At 41.0% G+C, this 22,627-nt stretch overlaps 2 protein-coding genes across 2 annotated transcripts; one reads left to right on the forward strand and one right to left on the reverse strand.

Moving 5' to 3' along the window:
• Window positions 1-441: 441 nt before the first annotated feature.
• Window positions 442-5,626, forward strand: LOC147883495 (pentatricopeptide repeat-containing protein At5g27110-like). The gene is made up of 2 exons (XM_087399987.1): window positions 442-5,262; window positions 5,541-5,626. Exon 1 carries the CDS (start codon window positions 1,002-1,004, stop codon window positions 4,101-4,103), a length of 3,102 nt encoding a protein of 1,033 aa, XP_087256113.1. The 5' UTR covers window positions 442-1,001; the 3' UTR covers window positions 4,104-5,262; window positions 5,541-5,626.
• A 1,787-nt stretch (window positions 5,627-7,413) lies between these two features.
• LOC147883496 (pentatricopeptide repeat-containing protein At3g53360, mitochondrial-like) lies at window positions 7,414-11,806 on the reverse strand. Its single transcript, XM_087399501.1, has one exon. It carries the CDS (start codon window positions 11,356-11,358, stop codon window positions 7,414-7,416), a length of 3,945 nt encoding a protein of 1,314 aa, XP_087255627.1. The 5' UTR covers window positions 11,359-11,806.
• Window positions 11,807-22,627: the final 10,821 nt, after the last annotated feature.

Genomic DNA, 22,627 nt, shown 5'->3' on the forward strand with positions numbered 1-22,627 from the left:
GATAATTGTATCCCTTAAAATCCTCCCATCTCTCTCTCTCTCTCTCTCTCTCTCTATAGATAGGCCACATGAATGAAATTCATCTTGTTTGTCATTGGTTGTGCGCATGTGATCTCCACCTTTTCCTCTTCCTTTTCGGCCCCTGGCTAGGTCTAATTGAAGGCCCAATGTGTAAGAAGCAAAATTAGGAATTTTGCGTTTTGTGAAAGTCTTCAATTTTATGATTGGTCCAACTACCCACTTGCTATTTCTTTCCCTTTAAATCCTCCACCTTTTTCTCTTCTTTCTCTCTCTCTTAGACTTCATTATCTCAGGTATTATTTTTTGAGGTATTATTTTTTGCTTTTTGATCTCGGGCAAGCCTATTCGGCTTCCTATTTCGAGCTTTTGTAGCATCATCCATTCATCTTGACAATCGTTTGAGTCTATGCTTGTGAGCATCGTTCAACTTGTTATAGTTGCCTTCAAAAACATCTGAAGTAGAAGGATGACGACTAAATTATCAAAATTCTAGTGTTCAGAAAGCTTATGACAACGTCGACTACAAATCGATGTCTCCTTCACGAGGTCGCTCGATTGCATCGCAAGCGCAAAGGATGTCCAGAAACGAGAAACGCGTTTTGCAGCACTAGCTAGCAAAATATAATCATTATGGTGGAAAATCCCGCCCCTGTAGACCGACAACTGTTTGCACAGCCGATGGTTTTATTAAAAGGCGGCATTATACGATGCTGCAATTGTTGTAGTCTCTCACATGGAGCGGATGTGAAGTGGTGCCAGGAACTTCCGAAATATCCGGAGTACGAGAGAGTTTGGATTGTTGCTTTGCCGCATTCTTCCTGGGTAGAAGCAAACTCCGTCGCAGGGTGGCAGGCTGACGCGTATTCTGGTGGGAACGTCGAGGAACGCCACGTTCTAACAGAGAGAAAAAGCCAATGGTTTTTGTGACGACCCTTTCACAATTATGGATGTCTTTTTCTCCTTTTATTGCTTAAATTGGCATGGCGGCTGGTATTGGTGGCACTTTGAAGTACACTAGGGATCCAAACAAAAGGTTGAAGTTGGAACTCTTGGACGACGCCCTTCACACACTGGACTTGATTTACAGGCAAGGGATGCTAGTGCCAGGGGATGAGATTTCCTGTCTTCTGCAAGGATCCACTAGAAAAAAAGATCTAACAGCAGGCAGACGTGTGCATTCCCTGATGGTCACCAATGGGCTTGACTCCGTCCCTACTTTAGGGGACAATCTTATTCGTACATTTGCCTCATGTGGGAGCCTATGGGAAGCAAATATTGTATTTTGCAAGGTAGCAAAACCGAGTGTATATACATGGCATGCAATAATTTCAGCACATGCCAACTGTGGTGAAAGTGACAGGGCGCTCGAATTGTACAATCAAATGCAATATGAGGGCATTTCACCAAATAGGTTCATATTTACGTGCATCTTGAGAGCATGTGGTTGCGTAGGATCCATCAACCTCATATATGACCAGATCCTTACCAGAGGACTCAAATCAGATGTGATTGTAGGGAGCACCCTCATTGACATGTATGCCAAATATGGACACCTGGAGGAGGCACAAAGAATTTTTGATGGGCTGCCAAATCGGGATGTGGTATCATGGGGTGCAATGATCTCAGGATATTCCCAGCATGGTCACGGACTTCTGGCCCTCCAACTTTTTGAGAAAATGCAACAGGAGGGCATAAAACCAGACAAGGTCAGGTTCTTGTGTATACTGAGAGCATGTGGCAGCATAGAGGGATTAGTACAAGGAAAATTAATACATGCACAGATCATAAAAAATGGACTGGAAGTAGATGTGGCAATCGGGAATAGTCTTGTTGACTTATATGGCAAATGTGAGAGCCTTAATGAGGCACGTAATGTGTTTGATGGCTTGATGGCTTGTGATGTGGTGTCATGGGGTACAATGATTAGTGGATATGCCCAGCATGGCCATGGTCTTACAGCTCTAGAACTTTTTGAGAAAATGCAGCAGGAGGGCATCAAGCCAAGTAAAGCCATACATGCCTGCATTTTGAAACTGTGTGGTAATTTAGGACTCATAAAGTCAGGTAAGTTCATACATGACCAACTCATTAAAAGTGGACTCGAGGTAGATTTAACCATTGGGAGCACCCTTGTGGACATGTATGCCAGATGTGGGAGCCTGGAGGGAGCACAGAATGTATTTGACAAGATGCCCATCAGAAACGCAGTGTTATGGAGTGCCATTATTTCTGGGTATGCTGATCAAGGACATGATCTTTCTGCTCTGAAACTATATGAGAAGATGCAACAAGGGGGCATAGAACCTACCAAAAGCTTATTTTTGTGCAGCTTAAAGGCATGTGGCAGCACGGGATCCTTAGAACAGGGCAAATTGATACACAATCAAATGTTCAAAGGTGGACTTGAAATAGATGCAGTAGTTGGCAGCATGCTTGTAGACATGTATGTGAAATGTGGGTGCCTGGAGGAGGCCCGGAAAGTTTTCAATGAGTTTGAAAATCGAGATCTTGTTTCATGGGGCGTAATGATTGCGGGATATGCACAACATGGCCATGGTCATATGGCTCTTGAACTTTTTCACAGGATGCAAAAGGAGGGCTTCAAGCCAGATAAGGTCATATTTCTGTGCAGCTTGAAGGCGTGCGGCAGCAGTGGAGAATTAGGGCAGGCCAAGCTTATTCATGACCAGATTCTCAAAAGTGAACTTCAATCAGATGTTACCATCAGTAATACCCTTATAGACATGTATTGTAAATGTGCAAGTCTTAATGAAGCACGCAAATTATTTGATGATTTGCCAAACCGAGATGTAGTGTCATGGGGGGTGATGATTGCAGGGTACGTTCAGCATCATCACGGTGTTTTAGCACTTGATCTCTTTGACAAAATGCAACAGGGAGGCATAAATCCTGATAAAGTTGTGTTTTTATGCATCTTGAAAGCATGTGGGAGCATAGGGGCCGTGAGTCAGGGTAGGTTGGCACATAAAGGGGTAATGGCTAGTGGAGTTGAATCAGACGTGGTTGTTGGGAGCGCACTCATTGACATGTATGCCAAATGCGGTAGCTTGGATGAAGCGCACACAGTATTTGATTGGATGCCAATTCATGATGTTGGGATTTGGGGTGCAATGATTGCAGCATATGTTGAGCATGGTGATGGTGTTTCTGGACTAGAACTCTTCGAGGAAATGCAACAGGAAGGGGTAAGGCCAAATAGAGTAATATTTTTATCCATTTTGAAAGCATGCTGTAGTGTTGGAGCCTTAGAGCAGAGCAAGCTCATCCACGATAATATAACCAAAAGTGGATTTGATACAGATGTAGTTATTGGGAGCACCCTTATTGACATGTATGCCAAAAGTGGGAACCTTGACGAGGCACGGAGAGTGTTTGATATTCTGCCCAATCCAGATGTGGTGGTGTGGGGTGCAATGATCGAAGGGTATTCCCAGAATGGCAACTACAGGCTTGCTGTGAAGTTTCTTAAGGAGATGGAAGAAGGGGGCTTCAAGGCGCACTCTGTTATATATCTCAGTATTCTCTCGGCTTGCAGTCATGCTGGCCTAGTTGAGGAAGGTCAGCACTATTTTAAGACGATGAAAGAAAACTATGGTATTAGACCTGATGTAGAGCACGTTAACTGCATGATTGACCTGTTTGGCCGTGCAGGACGCTTGAAAGAGGCAGCACAATTTCTCAACAGTATGCCAGTCCAAATTGACATTGTTGGGTGGATGTCTTTACTAACGGCCTGCAAAATTTATGGGAACGTTGAGGTAGGCAGACAATGCTTTGATCGGATTGTTCAACTGGATCCCAATGCTGCTGCTGGATATATGATCATGTCAAATATATATGCTCATGCTCAGATGTTTGAGGATGTCTACCAAGTACAAGAGCTCAGGAAAGATGCTGGTGCATGGAAAAGGCCTGGCAAAGCCTGCATTGAAATTGGCAGCTTTGTGCATGAGTTCATCGTGGGGGAAAAAGCCCACCCAGAAACAAATTTGACTAGATTCAATAAATTGATGAAGGATAGTGGACATGTGCCAGATTTGGACTTTAGTGATCATTTCTAACTTTGAAGAGTACAGCAGAGATACCGTGTGTGGACACACTGAAGCTCTGGTCATGGCCTTCAGGCTTCCCAATTCACTGACTGAGTCATAAAGTCCTGTTGAGTGCATACAGACTGACACACCACAGGTAAGATATGTTGATTCCATGACCCTAAAGGGTAATATATATTTTTGTGGGCACCGTTTATCAGGGATTGTAATTTAATCGAAATTATCAGTGGGTGCAAGGCATTCTTGCTCTTTGCTATGGGGTCTACATTCTTTGAGCATGTCAGGAAGCAAAAGTGATGCCAGACCAGAGTCATTGCAAATCACACAACTTAAATAGTGGTGCTGAATGTGGATGCCTAAAAGCACAGATAAGGAAACAATGGGAGCATCGAAAAGATAGTGGAGAACTGTTATGATTGGGCTCCAAATCGGACTCCCTGTGGGCTCATCAAATCAAAAGCAAAAGATCACGTTTACAATAGGGTATCCTACTATGAAGTAGCTCCCAGGTTAATTTTATCTGTTTACAAATCCTTCAGGTTGTCAAAGTGTTCTGAAAGAGCCAGGCCATCCATGAAAGTGTCCTGATGAGGACGTGGTGGGAAGTCATTCCCTCTCTCTCCTTTGCGCACATCTACTTGCTCGGCATAGACCTGCTGCTTGACATCCCCCTCTTCTGCCCTACTTGTACTCAAGAAAAGGGGAAAAGGGGGGGGGGGGGGGCTGCCAATTGGCCCTAGGCTGCCGAGAATGGAGGGCACACTGCCACTCCGATCAATCGTTGGATCAGAGAAGGATTCTTTGGGAGGGAGCCTGTTTGGGGCAGCAAGTTTGTGAGCCAGATCCTTTGCGTGCAGCAGTGATGCTACTAGGTTGAGCTTCGTTTCACTTATTTGATTGGAGTTGCCTCTTTTTCTACCGCATCCAGTGCAGGATAACGGATCTCGACCCGTTTTTTCTCTCATTAAGTGTTTCAGTGGTTCTTTTTTAGCATGGTTTTCACTATTTACTCCCTCAAAATGGTTTCTGCCATGCGTGTATTACATGCTGGAGGAAAGCACATCACTGTTTGCTGCCTCGCATTGTTTCTGACACATCATACGGGAGGAAAGAAGGTCCCCTACAATGCAAGTTCCCGAGGGTTTCCTGTGTGACCTGTTGGGGCAAGGTAACAATCAGGAGCAGCCTTTTTGAGCTCTTCATTAACTGCAGTGAGTATTGGGATTGACCTGTCTCCTGCCTCATGTGAGCTTTGGGAAGTTACGGATTGAGATTTACCTCTCCACCTCTGATGTAATTGTTTTTTGGTGGAGGATTGGGATGGAGATAGCTCTCTGATGTGATGATTGTGCTTTGGTAATTCGTTGTTTTGAATGGAATATATTACTTTTTCGATGTAGGCATTTGTTGCCAAAAGCATCTCTGATCTTTTGTTACATTTGTCAGCTTGAGGCTTCGGTTGAGATTTCAAAGTCTTCAAATTGCAACATCATTGGAGTCACCCATCTATAAAGGTTACATATACACTCAAAATATGCAAAATGATGTATTTTAACATATATTTCTTTATTTCGCTTGCTACATTTATGTGTTTTGTGCACGTGCTCCTGATTTCTGTGGAGGTGTCGTTTTTTACAGGACTCTATATGACCTGGTTCATCAGGTTCAGTTCAAAGAGGGCTCTCATGTTTGAGTGGAGTGGGACATCATCACGAGTAGGGGATAGTCCAAGTGGACACCTTTTTGACCGGTTAGAACATACAGAGGCTTGGGAATTGTATAGAAACTCATTCTTGGTCATACAAAGACCGTAGCCATAACAAGTGCACTTGAGAGCCTTATTATATGCGAGTTTTAGTGAATATGGTTCCAAGACGATTAATCGAGTGAATCATTATCACCTAACTCTAGCACATGGGAAAAGTTTTTTAGAATTTTGAGAGCTCTATGCTAGCGTGTGTGCCTTAGATTTAAATATTTGGAGCTGCATTATGATGGTTATGAGAAATAATCGGTAGCCGTGGTAATGCTCTCAAACTCTGGGAAACATTATTTGATGGTCAATGAGTTCATTGTCAAGACTGACTACCAGACCTGAAATCCTGGAAAAGCTAATGTTATAGCTGGTGCCTTATCCCCTATACTCATATCTCCAAGGTCTCCATAATCCATCACGAGGACTTAACAGCCATGAAGGATTGATATGGGGATAATGCTGATTTTTCCAGTATATGGACAGCCATCCGACCAGGCCAGGCTCATTCTCATTACGACTTTATGCGGGACATAGAGGAAAGATGCCATTGAAAGATCCTTCTTCTGGATGAATCTTTGTCGAGATGTCCATAAGTACATGGAGAAATGCCTCACTCTATCAGAAGGTCAAATATGACAGAGGAAAAGAGCCCAGATCTCCTCTACGTCCCTAGGAAGGGACTCGTTCACTATGGATTTCATCTATGTGTCTAACCTCCATGCTTGGTGTTATGCAATCACCAAGAGAAGTGCTATGCACGCCGCTCTAATCCCCAGCCCACCAGCTTTTTTGGAGCAAAAGACGACTGGCCATAGCATTTCTTTTGCAACCTAGTATATCTTTACAGCAGAAGCTATGGCTATACAACAATAAGCAGTGACTTTAGAAAAAGGGTAGTCATCCTCAATGAACAGACCAGAAGAAATAGTAGCTTATCTATATTCATTACAGCAGCCCAAAGAGTTTAGGGATCCTAATGAGGAAGGAAATGGATGGCTTTAAGTAATGACCTTCAATTTAAAGGAATATAATCAGCTTGTCCCCCCACAAGAAACAAGGCTTGCTGAAAGGTTGGCTCCTTGGGGATTGTCCTTAACAATCTTGGAATTATAGCTTTTACCTGTTTGCATTGTTATTATTTGAGGCTAGTCCCATCTTTATGAGTTCTCAATGGTATAACCCAAAATAGGTTCAACAGGAATCTTTCAAGGTAGTGAATAGTAGGTTTGGTTTATTCTTACAGAGCATGAAAATATTGACAACTTTGACCCCACACAATTCCCACTCCCAATGCCCCTCAGGCAATAACGTCCATGAACTACACAGATTGGCATCCCAGCTTTTTTTAGAAGCACCCTAAAGTAGGCACTAGTTGTAAACCTATTATTGTTTTGAGAAATTTCTGGCTTGAATCATACCCTTCAGATCACAGTCCTCAAGCCTTCTACTATCTAGCGTTGTCGAGTGAATTTCATTTCGAAATCCAAGTGGAGCAAAAGCAATTCACATTCATAGATGATTATTCTTTTAGCCAACCATATATGCAACTACCAAGGATAATCATCAAAAGAATGCAACCCACCCTGAAAGGTACAAAGACTGTGTATTACTGGGTGAACAATTCGGCCTTACAAAAGTGGAAGGAATTTTCCCAGCATTCTGCAGCTTAGGACAAACTAGAAGATTTTCTGAGGTAAATCTATTTAGTGACTCAGGCCTAGTGAGAAGACTAGAGGTTACATCTTCATCCTCATTAGTCATCTGCTCCAATGCTACTTCTACATGTGGCACATATCCTGCCTCCTTCATTAAACTTCTTAGTCTATCTAAACAGGTATTGATCTTGTTGAACTGTGGATGGTTTTTGTCTCCCACCGTGAACTCAGAAGTATCACTGTCAACTTCAATCCAGGCCCTCCCAGGCTTCCTCCAGGCACTACTACTTCTTCTCAGGTCTCGCACTTTCTGGACATTGTCCCACATGCGAGCATCAGCATATACATTAGACATTAGCATATATCCAGCTGCTGTGTTTGGATCAAGTCTGACAATTTGATCAAAACATCGCCGTGCTACCTCCACATTTCCATATGTTCTACAGGAAGCTAGAAGAGACATCCAGCCAACAATATCAGGCGGGATGGGCATGGTATGAAGGAACTGTTCTGCCTGCTTTAAGTGTCCTGCACGCCCAAGAAGATCAACCATACAATTGCAGTGCTCAATACTGGGTGTGATGCCATGTTCGGCCACCATTGACATGAAGTGATCATAGCCTGTCTCAACTTGGCCTGCATGACTGCAGGCTGAGATAATACTGGCATAGATCATGCCATGCGGTCTCAAGCCTTGTAGCTGCATGCTGTCAAGGCATAGCCCAGCCTGACTGCAGTTGCCATTCTGGGCATATCCTGCAATCATTACGCTCCATGACACTACATCTGGACTCTGCAAATGATCAAACACTTTCCATGCTTCCTCCAGGCATCCGCATTTGGCGTACATGTCAACCAGGGTGTTCCCAACAACCATGTCTGATTCAAGGCTTCTCCTCATCACTAGGTCATGTATCAGCCTACCTTGCCTCAGAGCACCTATGCTACCACATGCTTGTAAAATACACAGAAATGTGGCTTTGCTTGGATCCATATTTTCCTGTTGCATTTTCTCAAAAAGTTCAAGAGCAGGGAGACCTTGCCCATGCTGGGAATACCCAGTGATCATTGCACTCCACGACACAACATCTCGACTGAGCAACTCATTAAACACTTTCTGTGCCTCTACCATATTGCCACATTTTGCATACATGTCAACAAGAGCGTTTCCCACAACCATGTCTGATTCAAGCCCAATGTTTGTAATCTGACCATGTATCAACTTGCCCTGCTCTATGGCTCCAATGCTGCAACAGGCCTTCAAGACACACAAATATATGACGTTGTTAGGCTTTAAACTATTTTGCTGCATTCTCTGAAAAAGTTCAAATGCAGGAAGACTAAGCCCATGCTGGGCATATCCCGCAATCATTGCACCCCATAATACAATGTCTGCATCAGGTGACCCATCAAACAGTTTGCGAGCCGCCCCTAGACTCCCACATTTTGCATACATGTCAACAAGGGAGCTCCCAAGTACAACATCTATATCAAATTCACTCCTAATAATGAGGTCATGTATCATCCGGCCCTGATGTAACGCTCCTACACTTCCACAAGCTTTGAGAATGCACAATAATGTGGCTTTATCTGGCTTCATGCCACTTTGTTGCATTTCCTTGAAAAGCTCAAGTGCAACAAAACAATGGCCATTCTGGGTATATCCTGCAATTATTACACCCCATGCCACCTCATTTCGATTCACTAATCCATCGAAAACTTTGCGTCCCTCCTCCAGGCTCCCACATTTGGCATACATGTCGACAAGGGCACCTCCAACAACCATGTCTGACCCCAGTCCAGCTTCCGAGATCTGATCATGTATCAGTTTACCATGTCCTAAGGCTCCTATGCTGGCACATGCTTTCAAAATGCATGAGAATATAAATTCGTTTGGCTTCAGGCCCTCCTTTTGCATCCTCTCAAACAGTTCAAGAGCACGAAGATCAAGGTCATTTTGAGCATAACCTGAAATCATCACAGCCCATGATACGACATCACGATTTTGTATTTTGTCAAACACTCTGCGTGCTGCCTCCAGATTCCCACATTTGGAATACATGTCAACAACAGTGTTTGCAATGACCAGATCTGATTCGAATCCACTTTTGATAATTTCGTTATGTATCTGCTTGCTCCAGACCAAGACCCCTACAATGCCACATGCTTTTAAAGTGCTCAAAAAGGTGACTTTGTTTGGCTTAATGCCCTCCTCCTGCATTCTCTCGAAACATTCAAGAGCACAAACACCCTTTTCATGTCGGGCATACCCTGCAATAATTGCACCCCATGATACAATGTTTCTGATGGGCAAGTTATCAAACACTTTTTGTGCTTCCTCCATGCTGCTACATTTGGCATACATGTCAACAAGGGCATTCCCAACAGCAAGGTCTGAACCTAGTCCATCTCTCGTCATTATCAGAGTGTGTATTAACTTGCCATGCCATATGGCTCCAACACTGCAACAAGCTTTCAAGATGCAAGGGAAAATGAACTTATTAGGACTTATGCTTTCATGTTGCATTGTTCGAAAAAGTTCAAGAGAGATGAAACCAAGCCCACGTTGGGCATATCCAGAAATAATTGCTCCCCACGACACCACGTCTCGATTCTGCAAATGATCAAAAACCTTGTGAGCCTCCTCCAAGCACCCACATTTGGCATACGTATCAACCAGAGTGTTTCCAATAGCCATGTCTGAACCAAATCCACTTCTCATGATCTGATCATGTACTACTCTGCCATGATCTGAGGCTCCTATGCTGCCACATGCTTTCAAGGTGCCTAAGTACACAACTTTGTTCATCTTAACACCTTCAAGCTGCATTTTCTCAAAAAGCTCAATAGCACAAAGCCCATGTTCATGGAGGGAATATCCTGCAATCAGCATACCCCATGTGATAGCATCTCTACTGGTCAAATTGTCAAACAGTGTGTGTGCCTCCTTAAGGCTTCCACATTTGGCGTACATGTCAATGAGATTATTTGCAACCATTACACCCGATTCAAGTCCACTTCTCATAACCTGCACATGCACTAGCTTACCCTGCTCTAAGGCTCCTACAATGCTGCATGCTTTCAATATGCTCAGAAGTGTGACTTCATTTGGCTTTACACTTTGCTGCTGCATTTTTTGAAAAAGTTGGAGACCAAGAACAGCATGACCATGCTGGACATACGCTGAAATCATTGCACCCCATGATACAGCGTCTGGACTTGGTAATTCGTCCAACACTTTGCGTGCCTCTTCAAGGCATCCACACTTGGCGTACATGTCAACAAGGCTGCTCCCTATCACCACATCTGTTCCAAGTCTACTTCTGATTATCTCTTTATGTACCAGCTTCGCCTGCCCTATTGCTCCCATCCTGCCACAGGCTCTTACGATGCTTAGGAATATGCATTTGTTTGCCATTATACCCCCTTGTTGCATTTTACGATACAATTCAACGGCCTTCTCATGTTTTCCATGTGTGCTGTGCGCTGAAATGATTGCCTGCCATGTATCGACAGTCGGTATTGCAACCCTGCAAAAAATCAAGTCTGCCTCTACCAAACTACCGCAAGAGGCAAATAGTCCAATAAGGTGGTCCCCCAAAACAGCCACTGGATCAAGTCCACTGCTGACCATCAGGGAATGCATTCGTCTGCCAGCCAGCACATCTTTCTTCTTAGTAAGTCTCTGGAGAAGACTCTGGGTGGTCTGCTGTGATATTGGCATTCCGAGCTTGTGCATGACGTCCAAGGCGTCGAATGCCTCATTCAATCGTTCTGACTTCAACATTTTGCTGAAATCTTCGAACGAACTATGCGATTCACTATTAACAGAGACCCTGGCAATCGAAGTCATATCAATTGATAACAGACGCCTACCTTCACAACCTCAGAAAAAAAAGAGGTATACAAGGCCTCTGCCTAGAACGTAGAGTTTTTCTCTTTTGCGACTCTCGTGCAATTCTGTTCCCACAACTTCGCAAACGACACTTAAAAGTGAAATCCCGAGCTGGGTACATTTCGCATACTACACTTGAAAGTCGAATCCCGAGCTGGGTATAGTTGCTAACGGTCGACTGAGAGTTGCACCAATTACGAGATCAAACGGGTCCAATTCTGGAAAAAATTGAATCTCCTGGAAGACCAGAAGTAAATTCATAGTTCTGTGATACAAAAATGGCGATTTCCCGCTATGATGAAGAAGAAAGCCCAGATGAAAGACACCCGAAAATCCCATCATCTTGAAAGACTTCCGTCATGATTCTGTATCGTCAACACGGATGTAGACGACTTCACATTTTTATTCCAAGAAAATAACACAGAGTGGTTTCATGAACAAGGGCACTGGGTGCCGAGAGCACCGCCCCTAGAGGAAAGAATAGAATTGAGGTTTTTATGAAATTTGAAAGACTCTTCTTTTTTTTCCAATAATCTTTTTAAGTTGGAAAATTAAATTAATTAAAGGAAAAAGAGGAAATTTGTAACTTTTTGAGAGGAGCTCGAAGAAAGGTGTAGGTTACATGGAGCTTTAGAAACGTGACATGGAAGTGTATGATTGTGGTAGTATAATGAGACGGTTTTGTAGATTACATCATGCAATCATTTAATGTGGCTAAGAACTTTGATGTTCTTGAAGGAACTAATCATGCTTTGTTTATTGGACTTGTGGTTTTGTTGGTGCGCTATTATCATTGATCTTGATGTTGATATGACCTGTGAACGAGTTAAAAGAGAGCAGGTTAGATTGTAGCTATGGTTGAAGTCTTTACACTTTCACAAAGAGAGAACGCATGCAAAACTTGTTATGCAATTTACTTGTCTTTTAAATAGTGACTTTACTGCTTGGGTTTGTGGCCTTCTTTGTTACAGGAGGTCCTACAAAATATAACAAGATTTGTTTAGTATCATTGAAACTTTGCTATTAAAGAGAATTGCTTGTTTAGTAGAAGCGGCTATAGTTTACTAAAAGTCAGGATGTGAAAGATAGGGAAGGAATCTAAGTAAGTATTGATGAAAATTAGTTGTGAACGTACCTGAAAGGAGCGAGTTGTCGATTGAATTATTTACGAGCATACTTGGAGGGATCGATTGTCCATGTAGTTAGCATTAATAGAAAGCGAACAATTTAGCAATCATCTTAATCGAGGAATAGAAATCTAGAAGTTGACTTTTCTGGTTGTCCCATATTCAAGTTTCAAGTTTCGAAGTATGGTGTTCTTTTTAATCAAGTTTCCTGTGTCATTTTGAATGAAGGCATATATGATGGTGTTTTGTATGATAGTATAACTGCGTCAAGAGCTGACCAATAGATCAGTATGTTATTGGCAACTGATTCTGATAGTGGTGCATTTGTCTATATATGATCTAGGAGTGATTTATAATTGGTTGTTGGTAAGTTGTTTGCTAGTACTAGATGATTAGCAAACATTAATGATTGCAACGTTCTCTGTTCTTTAGTATTTGTGAGCATATCAATGTTAAAGTCTCCAAGGATGAAGGTTACAGAATTAGTTGATATTGTCTTTATCTTGTTGCTTAGTATTGTTAGGAAAGCTGATTGGTCACTGGAAGGTGAACGATATATTGCTATGATATGGAGTAACATGTGTCTAGTAGCCTGTAATGTTATTTCGATTATGTCATAGTCGGTTGTTGTTTCTACGAGTGATTCTTTTAAAGTATATTCACTGTCGTAGAGAAGTGTTGTTGTATGTTTACTAGGAGCTATGATAGATTTGTATTTGTTGTTGCTCGTGAAGCATGTTGTTAACTGAGGTGTGTTGACTTTTGTTAAACAAATGACGTGACTGTATCCCATAAAGTAATGTGCTTTTAGATCGTTTGCGTGTGCCGATAAAGAGCGAGTGTTTAATGTATACGGTGAAGTCTTGTATTTGTAACATTGAAAATTGCCACGAGGACTCTGTCAATAGTCATTTAGTGTCTTCTTCGACGGTGTTGTCTACATGAAAGATCGAATCTGTAAGTGGTGATAGTAGGTATAAGTGTTCCTTTGATCTTATACGTGATAGTGTAGTGTATGTTAGCCCATGCCTAGTAACGTTTGCTAGGCAGAAAGCTACCTGTTCTAGAGTTAAACCTTGTGAGCGATGTATCATATGAGCTGTAGCTCTTGGAAATTGTTTTCTAATTACTATATTTGCGCTGTGGTGTCCTATTTGTATCTTTTTTGAGACAGGAAATATGAATGTCCAATTGTGTTGTGTCCAATCTGTATATAAGTCTGTATATCGGGCTCATGTTTGTGCACCTACACGTGGTTGAAGGAATTGTATCCAAATAATTGGATCGTTCGTATTTGTTTTTATTGATGCGTGAAAGTAGCCGTCTGGTCCGTTAACCAGTCCGTCTGTTGTGTCGTAATTTCCTGCACATAGTTCTACTAACATTGATGGCTTTAACTCTAGCGTTTTATGTAAACCAACTGTTTTGTTTGGATTATTTGGTAACATTATGCTTGTTTTAAAATTTTTCTATAAAAGTCTTTTGCTTCGAAGATGTAAATTTCACCTTGGGTTTTTTGGAAAACGATGTTATTGTGTTGGTTTGTAGCCTTTTGAGTGTAGATAACAGTGGTATTGTCAAGTCATTTGGAGGTTCGCGGAAACATGTTTCGTTTATTGTATTGATTTCTTCCTGTGTTTATTTGTTTTTTAAAAATTTGTTTAGGATATTCACAAACTCGGTGTCAGTTTGCCGCATAACTTGTGAGAGTACATAGTACTTGAAATTCTTTGTCCAGATGTTTGTAGGTAGTATACCTTCTCTTGTGAATATCCACCCGTCACGTATAGGCGGGATTTGATCTAAGTCACCAAAAAAGAAAACATGCACTCCACCAAATGGTAGATGTTGAGCGTGTTTAATTGTGCATAAACGCTTGTCTAGTGTTGTAAGCATTTGTGCTCCTATTAGGGATATTTCGTCTCTATGACTACTGCTTGCAGTTCAGAGTATGCTTTTGTGAGTGGATCTAATCGTTCATTTGGTATTTGTGACTTTTCTCTTTGGTTGATAGGAATATGTAAAGCTGAGTGTAGTGTCATGCCATCTATATTGTATGCAGCTTTACCAGTGTATGCTAGTTTCAGGACTTTCAGTTTCAACGGATCAGCGTATTTATGTGAATTGAATTTTCTTGTTAGGAATTCAATGAGTACCTCTAATAGAGTTGTTTTCATGGTACCGGCTCCTCCTGTGACGAATATGTGTATTTGTTCTTCCTCTTGGTAAGCTAACTTAAACACGATGCCATCGAAAATTTGCCGCTGTTGTGGATTTACTTGTCTTATTTGTTTGTAGTACTCATCTGACGATAGAGCAACTCCTTTTGGTGTTAGTAACTAGTACAGTGGCATGTTTTGTAAAGCCTTTTTGCTATCTTCTTCGTAGGTTAAGTTATATAACTCAACATTTGCAGCACTAGTTAACTTGATATAGTTCTTGTGAAAGTCGGTTGGTGTTGACTTTATGAAGTCATCATTGTCTTTTGACAATTGATGGGCATTTTCTTCAAAGTTATTCCAGTTAGAGTCTTCTTCATCATCATCGTGCAGAAGTGCATCCCTAAACAAGATATGTGTGAAGCCTAAACAATCATCTTGAATCAGAATATGATAACTCCACATATGATCCTCTAGTCATCCTCTGTCATGGCTCCTATATGACCCGCTGCCCAACCGTTTGCCGTGTGCCCTCAGGCAAAGCCAGATCAGATTGGCCAGCCTCATCTCCTGCATGAGATGGGCCAGCCTCATCCTGATGAAGAGGAGGGCATGCTGCATGAGCCATCGCTGCCATCTCTGCCTCCCTCGCCTCCTCTATGTATGCGTGCCTCAGCTCCCAAAGTCGTGCATCTATGGGAGCAAAAGTATCTTGATAATCAAACCCATGTACCTGTGCGAATCCTTTCGCCATGAGCCGAGCCTTGTACTTATCCAACGTGTCGTCGGACTTGTACTTGGTCTTGTGCACCCACTTGGTTCCAATTACCTTGCGTTTTGGTGGTCGATCCACAAGGTCCCAAGTGTTATTCTTCATTATGGAGCCATAGTCCGACTCCATAGCCTCCATCCACCTATCATCACCCTGTGCCTCTTCAAGACACTTGGGTTCTTCAACACGGATCACCTCTTTCATCAACGCGTAGTTGACCAAGTGTTCCTGCGCCCTTCTTTGCTCCTCTAATCTCTTGGACCGGCGGTGTTCAGATGGTTCCTCCTCAATGGCTAGAGGTTCTCTGCTGTCCAAAATCTGCTTTACCCACTTCGGGAATGGCCGTTGCCGTTGTGGTTCTGTAGGCTCTTCTTGCTCTTCTTTGTCTTGAATTCTCCCAAGCACCGTTGGGGGAGTTCGGTTTGCTATTGGTGGCGGTACTGGATGGATATCCTGGTCCTGGTTGTCTGGGAAGGAAGCATCCTCCTCCAATTGATGCGGCTGTTCTGAGAAGACCAGATCACGACTTACAATTACCTTCTTGGTAACAGTCTTATAGAGACGGTAACCCTTCGCCTCTTCATTGTAGCCCAAGAAAATACATTTCCGGCTCTTCGATTCCCATTTGGTCTTGGTAGCATCAGGGACATGCACAAAACAGTCACATCCAAAAACTCTAAAATGTGCAGCTGAAGGTTTCTTACCAGAAAAGGCCTACAGAGTGGAGTCATCCCCCCCGCCGTTCACAGCATTCGTGTAGCTATGATTCAGAATGTAAACTGCAGTGTTACATGCCTCAGCCCCGAAATTCTTTAGCAAATCTTTCCCTTTCATCATACTTCGGCCCATTTTGCAGATGACACGCATCTTGCATTCTGCTACTCCATTTTGCTGTGATGTATGTTTCCAGCACTCATTATGCTTGTGCCCTACCTTGTTGCAATAGAAGCATTTGATCTTCTTCTTTCTCTTTTTATCATCAGAAGAAGATGGGTTGCCAGAGTCCTTACCCTTACCTTTCTTTGATCCAGCGTAGAAAGCCGAATCTTCTCCAGTCCTCGTCTTTTGATGCATCTCCTCCTCTAGAAGCATTGCGCTGAAATCCTCAAAGTTGAGGGGCAGATTTTTGTTCTGTGTATTCATCACTGTAATAAGACCATCGTACTTTGGTGGGAGAATCCGTATGCACCTCCGTGCTAGATTTTCACTGGTGATGGTGATACCAATCGCAATCATCTGATCTCGCAAATTCTTCACCCTGGTGATGAACTTCTCTACCGCTTCAGACTCAGACAGTTTCTCGTTCACGAGTTGAGTCTCCAGATTCTGAATCCGTGTCTGATTCGTGGTCTCGTACTGATTTTTCAAGACCGTCCATGCCTCCTCCGCTATGGTGACATGTTGAATTAACGCCATGACGGAATCACTTACACTGCAGACAATAGAACACAATGCATCTGCATTTCTTCTTGTCCACGCGAGAATCTCATCCGCAGTTGGTACTATCTGTTGTGCTGCATTGGCCGGATTCGATCTCGGAACCGGTTTCAGGTCCACCCCAGTAGCAGTATCCCAAAGCTCGTATACGCTTAGGATGGTCTTCATCTTGAACTTCCAGAGTGGATAATTAGAGCCGTCCAACTTTTCGCTTTCGTCAAACGGTGGGACTCGTAGTCTTGTGGGTTGGGCCATCTCTCACAATCTGCTCGCAAATAGAAACACACTACCAAAACTTCTTGCTAGAGTCCAGGCTCCGATACCATGTAAGAAAACAATACAACGTCTGTGCTCAATAGATACTCATATGCAAGAGAGAAAACAGATAGTATGGAGAATCAAAAAATTTGATTACTGTAAAACTGATACAATAGATGGCGTTGCCTCCCAACCGTGCGCTCCTGTGAAAGAAGCTTCGATGGCAAGCTAGAAACAGTAGAAGACGGAGGCTGGATGCTAAGGAATCAGGGTTGCTGTAGCCAATGATGAAATGGGTTTCATGGGCTCGCTCTTATATAGCCACCAGTCGTAGTCGGTTAGGCTCAATTGGGTGACCGACCCAGCCCACCCAAAGCGGTCGAGGGGGTCGGTCCCAAAACAGGCCATCGACCACATGATAGAACCGGTGCACAAAATAGAGCAACAAACCTACGGTTATCGTTCGGCGAGAGCCATCTGGGATCATCTGAGGCTCCAAATGGGCCCCGCAACTCGAGAGCGGGCTGCCCCGGGAAATGCTCCGTCTACCCTCATTGCGGTCAGTCATGGGATGCCTTCCTGCACTTGCATGTAGCCTAGTTGGCAGTGTCCCAACTCTATCTGAAGCCATCCAGCCATCAGGCCACACATGGCCCCGATCTGGTGTCTAAACTAGGACCTACCAGATAACCGAGCTACTCAAATGCCTTCTCCTCATATCGGGGGCTTACAAGTAGAGTTAGCTGGTTTCTGCATAGTTACATGAGAGTGGAGCATTGATATCTAACACTACTTCGATGTCCATAATCTCTCTAATGCACGACGATCGATCCCTCCCTCCTCTAGTTAGCCTCTAGCATGCCTCACAGTGGATCCCTCATGGTGGATTTCTATAACATGCCAAAACGTGAATCATCCTGCACACGCTTGTGCCAAGTTGGGGGGAATTCACATAGGATAAGTAGCACCTCTTTAGGAGGGGTGGACTATGATCGATGCAAAAATGAGGACAATAAGGATGAAATTGTTGGCACAAACGTACCGACTCATAAGGGAGTTGCTCCATCTATTAGAACTCTTGCCTTTCTTTGAAGCGTTACTGAGACCTATTGCAACATCTACCTCGGCACATAAATGCAACTATGTGAACCTCTTCACTCTTGAATGATCCCAGAAACCAATTCATGCCAAAACTGTAAGTGTAAATACTGTGAAAACGTAATTCATGCATTTAAAAGATAATTTTATCTTTTATTGTTGGGCATGACATCAAAAGATAGACAGGAGTCTTTTTTTGGGAAACAAGTATCATTTGTTTTTTTGGGGAAGTATCATTAGTAGTCTTTAATTAGTAATCTTTAATTTGTCTCTTCACTTTGAGTAGTTTTGCGTTAGCCTTCATTTGTTAAGCATGAAATTAGTAAATATGAATTCTTATATGGAGAAGAACATTGAAGAAAAGTGTTTAATTTACTCATTTTCATGTTATTGTTTCTATGTACTCTGTTATAGCAAACTTTCTTTTGATTAATATTTCTATTGACAAGTTTTTCCCTTGTTGGTTATCTTGAGTGACATGTTTCATTTTATTTATTTATTATATCTACTCTCTTTTGAGAAATGTTTATTGTATCATTCATTATGAGGAGGTTGAGTCTAACCTTTATGACCATTTCTTTTAGAAAGGTGGTGTGCATAGACCCCTTAGAAAGGTAGTGTACATAGATCTTGGTTAGATTGCACATGATATTACAAGATTATAAAGTTCTGTTCATTTGTTATTTAATGATGTCGATGTTAATGAAGTTAATGCTAAACTTACATATTGCTTGATGAAAGAACGAACAAACAGATATGGAAAGCCATGGTAGCAATGATGTTCAACTCAATATCCTATAGAAGATGAAGTCATTTCACAATGGGTTCCTCAGCAACCTAAAATCATTGTATATGAAATTGATCAATTGGAGAAAGAGCTTAGTGTTCCACAACATCGACCTAAGATTATTACTCGAAAGAAGGATCAATTGCAAGATGAATTGTGGAAAGGCCTTCAATATTATAAGGACCCACACTTTGCGAAGTACGTTGCTGAAGGCTCCCACTGCTCTCTATGTCATGCCACCGTCTTGAAAGCCTTGATCAAATATAAAGTTATCCAAAAATGGCACACGATCTCCTAGAACTTCAGTTATATTATGTTTCTGTTTTCACCTTCTTTTTCTTCTAGCTTCAATCTTAAACTGGTCAAAAATGTATAAAAATAAATCTTGAATATATAAAACTTGGGTCTTTTGTAAAAGTTGAGCACTCCTTTGTTTGTTTACATGATGGTTTTCTTCTATTATTATGATATGAATACTATATAATTGGTTTATTCAAGATTTAAAATTCACTTGCGATTTATTCATTTGCGAGTTTACATAGATTCTTGTAACATTATTTTATAACTAAGAGTCCATTTTAAATTGTAGTCCTAGAATTTCTAGAGTTATACAACTACTATGAATCTATAGCATACCTAAAAAACTTTTAAATGCTTATTTTCTGCCTAATAGATAATTTTTTTGCAAAATTGAACTTGAAGAAGATTTTACACCTGATCTTTTAGAACTTTAATTGCTTTATTTTTTTGTATAACATAACCTTTTATATTACATTGCAAGATTATATATGATATTATGATATTATAAGTTCCTAGTCATTCACTATTTATGATATTGCTATTCATAGTATTGATATTAAATTAACATATTTAATGATATCAATGTTAACAAAGGTAAAAGTCATGAACACTGCACAATTCGTTTAAGATTTAAAATTTATTTATGATCTATTCAGTTTGGAGTTTACATAGATTCTTGTAGCATTATTTTATAACTAAAAGTCCATTCTAAATTCTAGTCGCACAATTTTATAGAGTTATATAGCTACTACAAATCTATAGCATATTTGAAAACCTTCAAAATGTTCATGTTCTATCTACTAGATAAATTTTGTACAAAACTAGACTTGAAGAATATCTTGAACCTAATCTTTTAGAAGTTCAACTACTCTATTTGTTTCAATAAATTGATCTTCAATATTACTTTGCGAAAATATATACGATGCTACAATATTATAAGTTTTTACTTGCTTGCTATTTAATGATATCGATGTTGGTAGGTCAAATCTTTTCCTCATTTAATAGGATGAGAAAAAATATTGACCTTGTGGCCAAATTTTTCAATGGAAGCACTCTCGTCAAGATTTGGCCACAATGTCAAAACTTTGTAGAGGGTATCCAAAGTTGTTCTTGAGGTATGACCTCATGAATAAGATGTGGAAAGTTTTGGCCTTATGGCCAAAATTTTTCAGGGGAATACTAAGCTCAAACCTTCTCCATGAATATATTTGACTAAGGTCAAAATTTTGTAAAAAGATTGTGGCCAAATATTTTGAGGGAAACAAAATGTGAAAATAGTTTTCATCTTGTAGCCAAAACTTTTGAGAAGAATATTGTGTCCAACTCTTTATGAGATGTCCAAACATATTCTTGAAGGGTGTCCTCAAAGTGTGTGTGAGTGAGTGTGTGTGTGTGTGTGTGACCTTAAAATATCAAGGACACCATATGACTCAATAACAACATACAATTAATATTCAAAAAATTCTTGATAGTACTAATGAGACTAATAAAATTTTAAAATGATGATTGATACTATCAAGTACAATGCTAATAAATGCAAATTAGTACGAGTAGTAAGCCCCTTATACAAATAGGAAACCATCATCCAAATTAGCTATATGGAATATTTGATGAGATGATGTTTCGTAAGCCAAGGTGATAATCCATGATTCAATTCAACATTGCCCAATACTAGATTGTTTAAAGCCTAAGCTCATTATTGTATGTACACAGGGAAGTCACAAAAATACTTTTATGATGGACCATGTTTTCAAGTGGTCATCACTGGCCATTGCTTCCAATATTTGTTTTTTGTTAATGCGAAGTTGCATGTGTCTTGTAGGTCCATATCCATGGAACCAAAGGTCTCATCAAAGAAGGAGATCCAAGTAATTGATGGTGTCACAGGTGACATTGTTATCAATGGTACATTGATTTATATGATATTGGTGGGAAAAGGTCACATAATATTAACTTGTTTGTATTCAAGGATTCTTCCATGAGATTTGAGCATGCTGGAATTGTGGATGAAGTGAGTGAAGGGATTGAAAGTAAGGAAGAAATTTCTCGAAATGTGGTGAAATGAAGGGAAATGGTGCATTATATAAGCTTGATCCAACATCGTTTGACTTACATGAATTAATGATCAGGAAGACTAGTGTGGAATCTGCAAGGACTTAGTGACTCTCGAGATGATTTTCTTAGCATTTTAGATAAGTCTCTATATTATTTCCTTAGCATTTTCTCTAGATCATGTCTCTGGAAATACAAGATGTTGAGAGGGAGTATCAACTTTAGTTCGGCCTCCGACACTTTTGCTAGTGGTGCCATTGATTCATATATTGCACTGATACTGCTTAGCAAGGATAAGAGTTTTAGTAACATCAAGAATTATGTAAGAAATGCCAATAAGACAAGTATTTTTTAGATGATGAGGAGGTTGAGAATGATGAAGGCATCAAAGAAGAAGTAAGGTCGATAATAAAGAAGAAGAGACATGTGATTACCAACACACTAGAGGCATTCATAGAGTAGCATGAAGTTATCTTTGACATATTTGCTAATGGTGAAGCTTCAATTGTTGCAGTGGTGGACAAAGCTATCGCAGTGGTATGCATACACATGAGGGCAAAGACATGTTGAAGCTCGTTGTTGGAAAGCACATGAAATTGCACACCCAAAGCCAATGCCTAGTCCTATCAATCCTCAAAATCCAAATTGTTCACCATTAGATGAAAAGAAGCTGAAGAAAACTTTGAGGACCTTATAAATCAAGAGATAGCAAATGAAAATAAAGGTTTTTGAAGTTTATCACCTTATATACAAATAAAAAATTGGATATTAGAAATATTAAATCTTTTGTAGTGTTGTCTTGTACTCTTAGCTATCTAAATTTGTTTATGGTATGGTATTGTATTATTTGCTATCTTGAATCTTTTATTGTAGTGCCTTGTATTCTTTACTATCTATTGAAAATTTTGACATAAAAATTTGACCACATGATGAAGGATTTTGGCATAATTTGGTAGGCAAAATCTTAGCTTTAGAGGTCTTCATAACAAAAAATTTGAGCACATGCTAAGATCTCTCTCTTCCCCCCCCCCCCCCCCCCCCCCCCCGCGGTCATTTTCAAATCTCTATCTCTATCCCTCTCTCTATCTCTCTCCCTTGTAAAATGTTGTCCATACAATCTTAAATCCTTGTGGCCAAATCTTTATGATGGCAAATGGTGCCCACACAATCATAAAGTAATCACATGGTGTTGAGATGGATCTTCAACACTCTAGGGTTATGTTTTTCTACTTGGCAT

The sequence above is a fragment of the Dipteris shenzhenensis genome, chromosome 28, assembly GCF_047967505.1.
Source record: "Dipteris shenzhenensis isolate YYH24624 ecotype China chromosome 28, Dip_SZ_1.0, whole genome shotgun sequence".
Classification (NCBI taxonomy): domain Eukaryota; kingdom Viridiplantae; phylum Streptophyta; class Polypodiopsida; order Gleicheniales; family Dipteridaceae; genus Dipteris; species Dipteris shenzhenensis.